Source organism: Amia ocellicauda, chromosome 8 (assembly GCF_036373705.1).
Source record: "Amia ocellicauda isolate fAmiCal2 chromosome 8, fAmiCal2.hap1, whole genome shotgun sequence".
NCBI classification, from domain to species: domain Eukaryota; kingdom Metazoa; phylum Chordata; class Actinopteri; order Amiiformes; family Amiidae; genus Amia; species Amia ocellicauda.
In genome coordinates, this window is record NC_089857.1 from 33,489,322 (window position 1) to 33,499,283 (window position 9,962).

The 9,962-nt window shown below is 34.0% G+C and overlaps 1 protein-coding gene across 1 annotated transcript in view; it reads right to left on the bottom strand.

Moving 5' to 3' along the window:
• Positions 1 to 8,702: 8,702 nt before the first annotated feature.
• Positions 8,703 to 9,962, bottom strand: part of foxb2 (forkhead box B2) — a 1,624-nt gene continuing 364 nt past the window's right edge. Inside the window, exon 1 of the mRNA XM_066711726.1 lies at positions 8,703 to 9,962. This exon is cut by the window's right edge and continues 364 nt beyond it. Coding sequence (XP_066567823.1) covers positions 9,082 to 9,962 — 881 coding nt within the window. The 3' untranslated portion in view covers positions 8,703 to 9,081.

The window sequence follows — 9,962 nt, forward strand, 5'->3', positions numbered from 1 at the left end:
AGGCAATCTGTTTCAGTTAAGAGGAACAATCAAAAAAGCAGCAAACAGACCATTTATCAAAGTGAAGCACACGGTTCTCTGACTCGCAAGATTCCTGTGGGCTGACATCTTCAGTGGGGAAAACCCCCCAAATCCCCGATGCCTGCAATGCTTTACATGTTCATGGGGCTGATGATGAATGCTTCAACAATACGAACATCAGGAATTTATAGCGAGCGGTCCAACACATGCCAAACGTATGCTAATCTGAAGGAGAAACACTCCCCTGAGAATTAATAAATCACTCATTTATCAATGTAATTAGCTGATAGCTTGTCCTCCATAAAATACAGAGCCTTTCATTCCTTTATTACACCTGAAGCCCATCCTTAACCTATTTCAGTTATTTTTCAAATTACCAAAACTGGCTGTGGTGCCAACCAAATCCTGTCTTCCATAAACAGGACACGTGTGATATATGATATGAGTGATATATATTTTCCGCTTGAACTGTCAAATCCAGGCTGAAATCAAACAGTTTAAACATTAATGGATTTGTGAATACATTTGACCCTAACTGGTGTACCTGATTCTCAATGAATATTCCTTATTTGAAACAAAACAAAACAATATTAGATTAGAGGAAACAGCAAATTAAAATATAAGTTACTGTCTATCATTGTGATCTTGCACTGGGAACAGTCTTAGAAATCTTAATAAGTTAATTTAACTAAGTGACTAATTGTTATTACCAGTTCGCAATGTAAAATGATTTTCACATATTTAAGATTTGCATAATGCTTATAATTAACCAATCTGCATTGAAATGTAATAATTGTGAATTACTCCATATAGTCCTTTTCCCTGGGAATGTGAAAAAAAATTAATCCTATGCATTAAACATACATTTTACAGTACACAGTTAAATTACCTTGATATCTGACCTGGTATCTGTTGCTTTTTATCAAGTTTAAATAGCTCTCTGTAAACTGCAATTTTATTTTGTACAATGGAGTCCTGTAAGAATGAGGCACGAGGGGTGATTATAAATATGTTAATCTGAGATATAAGTCTAGTGCAGTTTTAATTGTGCACCATCATTATACTTTAAGCAGACCCACACTGACAGCATCATCCATCCTAGTTGACAGCAGGGAGGGCTGTGAACAGTGCTGGGTTCAGCTCCCTGTAAACCCCCTTCTCTGAAATATTGCCGTAACAGTATGAGATAAGCACAAAGGTTTTGCAAAGTGCTCGGCGTCTGTGGATACACCACTCTATCACCGTACCTATGAGCTCCGTTCATCCGTCTGCATTTGCATGTGCATCAGAGAATGCCATAAGCATCCTGCAACCATACAAACAAGTGAAATAATTAGAAAGTCAACTTCAGCGTGTGGATAGACCATGTAAAAAATGTATTACAAAGGACATTTATCACAGTATGCTTGTATACTTAAAAGGCCACACTTGCGAGGCAATACAGCTGCTGCATGAATTACAATTCATGGTCTGACTTTCTTTGATTTTGAACAGTGGTGTTAATGTATATAAACCTACTTTAGAAAAGGGTATCTTGGGGCTTATTTGTAATTTTGAAGGCTTTTCTGATAATTTGCTTTATAAATATGTTTGGTTTGTTATTCAAATTTGTGTTTCTTTTTGGTTTTAGTAATACATATTGAATTAAAATGACATCCTATTGAAATGTTTTATTAATTTATTCTTAATAGTGGCAAGAGGTAATGAGGTATTAGATTACAAATGTAAATCAATATTCCTTTGGCTTCTTAAGATTTAATATATATTTCCACAGTACATTTGCAGACTCTCCAATAAGTAGTCATACAATTTGATATTGGAGCAAATGTGTGTATGTGTGGTTTTTCAGTTGTTGTTGTCATAGGTGGAACATTTTGAAATATTAACATGAAGCTGTACATAATCAATATTTCATTATTCACATTTTTAATAGAAGATGAAATAATCCTTTTTCATATTCCTTGTTGGTCTGAGAATATGATTAGTAGGAGGAAGGGATAAAAGTTGGTTAATAACAACAGTAGGTTATTTCCTTCCATCCTAGTTTACTCTATTAGTTTTTACAGGACAGCAGCACCCATTTCAAATAGACTCCTAGCAGGACACTATCAGAAAAAGTGAAACCCTCCTCTCCTTAATAATGACACTAAGAATATGTATGACCTAACACCTCCATACCCAACAACTTGTGCATTTCAATTATTTGTTCAGAGGGTCCATTTATAATTGCCTGGTATAAGCCTGCCTTTAGCATGCAAAGCAGAAGACAATGCAAATGCTACACAGGCGAATTAGAACAGCAACACTTACATTTATAAATGAACCCGGCCTCTTTATGCAGCTTTCCCTTTTCTATTCTGAGAGGCTTCAGCTTGCTGACATCAAAGACGGGATTATGTAAAAAAGGGGAAAACTTGATCTAATGTCTGCGTTTGAAGTCATGAAATGTCCCTCTCCCATGCAGAACAAACCTCCCTTCTTGTACAGCAGCAATAACAACAACAACAACAAAAAGCTGATTCGCAGGTGCAGGGTGCATTATGGGGAGCACTTGGGGTATTTGGGTGAAAGGAAAGTGAGATTAGTATATTAGCACACAAGTAATCCCCCCCTAAAAGTGTAAAAAGATCAGTGGCGAGCTTGACTGCTTTGTTCTGTAAATCAGTGTCTTAAGTCAGTGTTTAAAACTTGACAACAGCATTATGCACGTACTTAGGATATCTCTTTGATGAGATTTAACACACTACTTCGTTTTGTTAAACGGCATGAGGCTTGAAAAGAAAACAGTAAACACACAAGTAGAAGATAATATCAAGTGATTTTTTTTAATTATAATTGGTTCACTGCTAAACACAAGCAGATCTATTTATTCTGGCCCTATAATTTTCTTAATAAGTATATTTTAGCTGTGAAAATGTTTAAAAGGCCACTCATTACTTTAGATTGATAGTTATGTAGCTTTTTGCAAAATAAGATATTTCACAAACAGATTCTAATTAGACTTTTTTCTTTCAAAAATATATTAAAAAAATAAATCTATATGGTCAAACTGACAGGTTGACTGTGCTTTTGACTTTCAATTACGTATGTAAAAATACCACCCATACATGGTACTCAATATATCAGTATATCAATATCAGTATAACAATACACTGTATTTAAACATAGTATCCAAAAGACTAATACATTATTTGAAGGAACTGCCAAATTTATAGAGTAGTATCTACTAGTTTTTATTTTAAGAGAGACATTTTCTAATATATATCAATGATCCCTAGACACAAGGCCATTATAAAGGAATAATAACAATGAGATAAAAAAAGCTAGTTGTATATATCTCTGTGTCTTTTGGGATAATTTCTAATAATTACATTTTACATAAGGAATAATTCCAACACAATGTATCTTATTACTTCTATCATTACCACTATCTTCCAAACAGTATAGTTCTCTGATCATAGAAACCATTCATTATCTATTTATATATTGATCTATTGAAATGAGAACACTTTAGTCTTCAGGGGAAACATGATGGAGGCTGATGATAATAACCATATTAACTGAATTAGAAATCTCCAAAGATGTATTTTTTTGTACATTTTTTTCTGTCCATATAGTTCAGATTTTACTGGTAACATAAACTTTCTGTTTTTCTATTTGTTGAATATATTACTTTTTCATGGTAAAGGCCATTACTTGAAAGTAAAGGCTTGAAAGGTTACTAATATGTTATGTGTCAGAAATCTCGAATTAACATATGAGAGGCGAGTCTATTGTTGTCAAATTTGTACATTCATGTTTTATGGAACAAAAGGAAAGAGAAAGTGATGACACCTGAATTAAGTGGTAAAAGGACAATGTGAATGACAATAATGTCACTAGGGTATAGTTGTGTTAAATTGGGGATCATGTCAATGTGTTCTCGGGCCATTTGTGTTACATACAGTCATTCAGCAATTGTTTCGCACAGTAGGTGTCTGATTGGGACTTCCTTTCTATTGATATCATAATTGAGACTTTTCCTTTCCTCAGCTTTTCCTTTTTTCCCCCTGGAAGTTTCTGACCATTATTTACTACTTAATTACACAAGCTAGATTTGTGGAATCAATCATGCAAATAGACATTTTTGCAAACCTGTGTAGAATAATCAGCAGAATTCAATGAATCCACATAAGAGAAGATGCAAATATAAAAGAAAACATGAAGTGTTAAAATTATATTCTTTGTGTAGCATTTCCAGGAAAGTAAGAGCATATTTTTCTGATTTTGTTTATATTTAGCAAATATATTTTAATGACTATTTTGAAAGTGAAAATAACTTTTTAATACAGATACAAATGTTTTACTGTATGCCGTGCTTCCTATTCCATGTCCTAAAAACGCTTGCCCTTAACCAATATGTTGAATTTCACTTAAGAAATACATAATTCATTCCCATGTTGCAAGAATGATGCTGGTGTAATCCAAAGATTAACCCATCAGTTAAATTTATTAATTGACCCTTGGATACTGTGTCAAACGTTCTAGTATTAATTTGATTTGAAAATTAAAGGAAATACTTAGTAAAGAATGTGGAGACAAAAAACATTTTATTCAAGATCTGATTTGATACTTGAGTATGTAGACAAATTCTATATGCAAGACAATCTAAAATTCACAATGCACACATAAACATGTGTCTTTCCTATTTTTACGTATCAGAGATCTGTTGTGGATTTTGCACGGTTTTGTTTATATTCTGGTCTAATCAAAACATATTAGCCATTTGCTCCAGTAGTTGTTGCTGCTTTTTGACTGATAAAGTATACTTCCTACAATGTAAACCTGTTATTGAATACTATGTTTTTAGTTTGTTAATGCCAGATTAATTTTTTGGATTTGGTACAGACCATTACTCAAGATAACAATATACAGTATATATAAGCATATTGTAATATTTTTTAATTAGGATTCAAATTAGATTCTACTAATACAAGACTTTAAGGTCAGTATTTGCCTGGTTAATATTACTATCACCATTGTGTTATGTTCAACTATTATAATTTACACTTCATTTCTTATATTTATTGCTTAGATCTTTGGAAAATGTTGGTACCTCATTCATAACTAAGGTGAATTGACACAGAAGCATAACCTGGGTATCAGTTCAAAACCTTTATGTTTTTTTAATATTTCTTTCCTATGAAACTACAGTTTTGTGTAGTTTTAGTGTAACTTACATTGGTGTGTTTTTACATTAATGGGGAGGCTTAACAGTAGCATAAGATGGAAAGGAAACTTTTACCTATACAGAGAATGAAGTGTAATTTTGGGGCAAGTAAGTTGTTTTATGAAGCAATGCATGTCCCCTCCAATGCTATTCAACTTTCCTAGCAAAAGGAGAACAATGTTATGCTGTGACATTTACCAGTACAAGACGGCAGAACACAGGTATACGTAGTGTAGGAATAAAAAAAAAAATAAGTTTGTCTTCACTCCAGGTTTATCCATAGATCATTTGGGGCTTTTTTTTAAATGTTGATACATACTTACATTTTTTGAGACAAGGGACTACTGCAACCCTTTTGAATGCTGTGCCATATCTCCCACGGTGCAGAGTCTATTGTAGGAACACTATGGCCTCTGTGCTCTCTCCATGGTTCTCTCTCCCACTTCAGCACAGAGGGGCTCTGGACTGAAGTCAGGCCTCTAAGCAGTCCATGCAATGTTCTCAACACACACCTCCTTTATCCACCATGTACAATCCCAGCTTGACGACTTGATGTGTAATTGTGCTTGTGGATGGTGCTCAACATAAAATGCATAAAACTTGACACTTTTCCAAACTACAACATTGCGTACTGTGATGTTGCCTGTTACCAAAAACTCCTGCTACATAACAACACATAACTACACTGTGGAAATAGTAAGAATGTGTGTGTGCGTATGCATATACATACATGGAAATTACTATTATGTATAATTTCAATTTCAAAATCAATAGAAACAATGCAGCTTTATACACCAAATGTAGCACACTGTGAACAGAAACATTGTGGTTGGATCCAGACATGAAGTTCAATTGGAGAGGGAGAAAAAAAATCTAAATATAAAAAAAAAAACACGAATTTGTGCCACTAGTTAAACACAGCAGTGATTTGTTTGTAATTTGCATGGCATATTCATTTGTTTCCATTGTTTTTTGTTACATCATGGTTATTGGTCTGATTTTGAATATGTTAAATATAAACAAATTACAATATCCACAAAATCTGCTTCACAAAGACTCATATAAGTCTTATTTTTGTATCTTTATATTTAGATAAGAGTGCCAATGCATAACAGACAATATTTAAATGAACTATTTCTGTGGATCATGGATGTGATCTCACTTTTCTCCACAAAAATGTAATTTTCCCAAAGCAGCAGATGGCAGAATAAGGTTATTTAGAGTGCCTTTGAGCTTTTCATATATAGAGGCCCAAAGCTTGATCTCACTGAGTAGTTGAATGAATTAGGTCATCTCACTTATGTTAGACTGAGTATTTGTGCATCTTTGCAATAAGGAATAAGAAACAGCTTATTTACATCATTGAGAAGAGCACTACTCTGTTAACCTACAACACAAAACAATAATACTGTGAATGCAAAAGGATTAGCCCGTCAAACTACCATCTCCTTCTCCAATCAATGAGGTAGATATGATACTTATTTTGTCTATGCTATGCAATATGCCAAAGTATCCAGATTTGAATTGCACGGTTACATTCAACAAAATGAATGCATAAATAGGCCTAAATTACATAAATCAACAAACACCTTAATTTGTGTTGAAACAGGCACAACAAACTAAATCACAGTAATTAGTTAATTAATGGTCCTATTGTTTCCACACACAGTCTTGTGTGATGGTGTTTCGATGGTTGATTAAAAAAAAAAAATGTTGTTCAAACTGTGTTGAATGTAAACTACATGTATGCGCACATAGTACATGGGTGTTTCGTTTACATCGATCACATTAAGTGAAAAGAAAATACCTACCTAAGAGTTTTTTTTTAATTCATTCGGTTGTACATAAACTTTAAAGCGACATTTCCAAAGTGATACTATTTTTAACAGAATTACAGTGGCACAGTGTCTGAATCTACAAAATAATAACGTCCAGGTCAAAATTATTATTAAAAAACGTCCTTCAACTACATTTTATTAAATATCGTATACGCTTTTTTGTTCCATTGCCCACATTGTTTCCCCAAATAGTATTTACATATTTGCCTATGATTAATTTAATACACAATATTAAATCCAAATAGGCCTACTGTATGAAGTTCTCTCGAACATGACCATAAGCTCTAGAAACTGTAAAAAGAATAATATAAAATAAATAAAACATTTATACGAATACGAATTTACTGGGCTATTGAAAACGTTCTACATAAGCCTAGGTAATATATATATATATATATATATATATATATATATATATATATATATATATATATATATATATATATATATATATATATATAATAAAACAAATATATACTTGAAAATCTAGATTTTCTTGATCAGTACCTCTGAGTCGGGAAACAAGTGAACCAAATAAATAAATAAATACATTGAAACAATCTGATTACAGCTACATATTTTTATTTCTAGAATAATTTTCTTAAAGTCAACATGACAAAACTATATTTTAAAAATCAGTTTCCGAAAAATACGCATAGAAAATGAATGTTAAAAAACAAAAACAAACAAGAAAAAAAACAATTACATACTCTAATGGACGGGTTGAATACTTTCTGTGCAACAAGTGTTTAGCCTATTCAAAATTACCTTTTTTCATTTTTATAAGACACACTTTCTCAATCTGGCTCACTGTTAATTCAGTTAAATATTAAAATTAAATAAACAATGGAACTAATTAAATAATCGAATACATCTATTTATGTTTATTGGAAAACAAAAAAATAAATTGTGTAATTGGTTCAAGAGATCAGTATTGTGTGCATGCAAGTCCATTTCAATGAAACACACCTTGTAAAGCTGCATTTTAACACTTTAATAAAAAATATGTAGTTTTTTTAATACACACACACGATCTGTGATGTTCACAAGAGAATTAACACACACGGTAAAACAAACCATCATTAAACATTTGACAAAATCAATCTGAAAAAGGAATCAAAAGATCCAGAAACCATATATATGGATACACGTGGAATTGGCAGGTTCACATTAAAGTGCTTTTTAAATTTCTCATATTTTTTTTTCTCTTTACTATTTGAAACTAAGATTCTTCACTCTTATAAAGTATTTTAATTATTTACATACATATAACTTATCATTTAAAATGGTATACGGTGTTTACAAATGAATGTTAATAATGTCCTGATGTTCAAACATTCAGGTTGATTTTCAAAGGGAGTAAACATATTTGTCAATGCTTTTGTGCCACCGAATCACTTCATTTGTATTTTTATTCAGGTGCATAAAGTGGACAACACATTAAATGTATATTAAATGACCTGACATTACGATGTAACCCATTTAACGTGCCCCTTTTGAAGACCATGCTGTTTTTATGAAGAGAAATGCCATAATTAACGATTCCCCGAATTTAAGGGTGGTCCGCTACATAATACAGGGTGGACTGGCTTTGAACATAGTTTCAGAAACTTTAAAATATCTATTTCATGTCTTTGAAGATATTTCTTCAAACGGTAGATTTTCCAAGGAAATTGTTATCTTGCTTCACAAGTGTATCTCTTAAGATATTTTAATACATTTTATTATAAAACTTAAATTGGCATTCAAATGTGCAATCAACGCACAAAATAAGAAAATTGCATTGAAACACGATTCGTTCACCCAGTTATTAAATATAACATCATTATCTGTACTTCATCTGTCACCTGCATCATCTTTTAACCACAACGAATCATCTTACCTGCAGTGGTCTAGCTTGGTTCTGTACAAATTATCCAAATTATCATTCAGCTTGGAACCCTTCAAGTTGTGTAATAAAGTCTTTGATATGTGAGTCAATAATTGCATTGTGTTCATAACTAAGGTATCGCTCTAAGAAAGCATGAGAGCTGGGTGTAAAGAATTTCCTTTGCCCTCTGTCATGTCTGGAAGAGTTTTGTCCAGCAGTGCGGAGGCTGAGGAGGAACAGAGTTGCGTTGGGCTGCCTGTGAGGGCTGGGATAGCGGACACCTGTCCCAGAGAAGGAGTTGGTTTGATGGGAACCGGAACAGCTGGCATCGTCTGTGCAGTTGGGTGACAGAGGGTTTTCATGGGTACTCCAAAGGGCCCATAGTCTGAAGAAAGAGGCATGGGGGCCATAGACTCTAGCATCCCCACATGGGGCCACATAGAGTTGACCATGTTGCTGAGTTGACTTGGCACTGGGTACCCAAGGTGATGCATCACTGAAGCGATAGGCAATCCACTTGCCATCATACCCTTGTAGTCCCTTCCTATTATATTCTCAATTGCGAACGGGTGTTTAAAACCACTGGACTGTCCCCCGTTGAGGCTGTAGGCCTGGAACTGGGGGAGTCTCCCCACACTCCCGGTGGGGTCAGGCGTCCCCATGCCCAACTTGGCCTGGTGGTGTTGGTGATGGAAATAGTGCAGCATCTGAGAGTTTTTGGAGGCAAGGTGGTCCGATCGCAATAGTTTAAATCTTTTCCTTCTTCTCAAAAAGCTGCCGTTCTCAAACATGTCCCCGCAGTCGGGATGCAGGGCCCAGAAGCTCCCCTTTCCGGGCTGATCGGGTCTCCGTGGGATTTTAATGAAGCAGTCATTAAATGAAAGGTTGTGTCTCAAGGAATTTTGCCAGCGTTGTGTATTTTCCCTATAATAAGGAAATCTGTCCATAATAAACTTATAAATGTCACTAAGCGGCAGCATCTTCTCTTGTGAGCTCTGAATAGCCATTGCCGTCAAGGAGATGT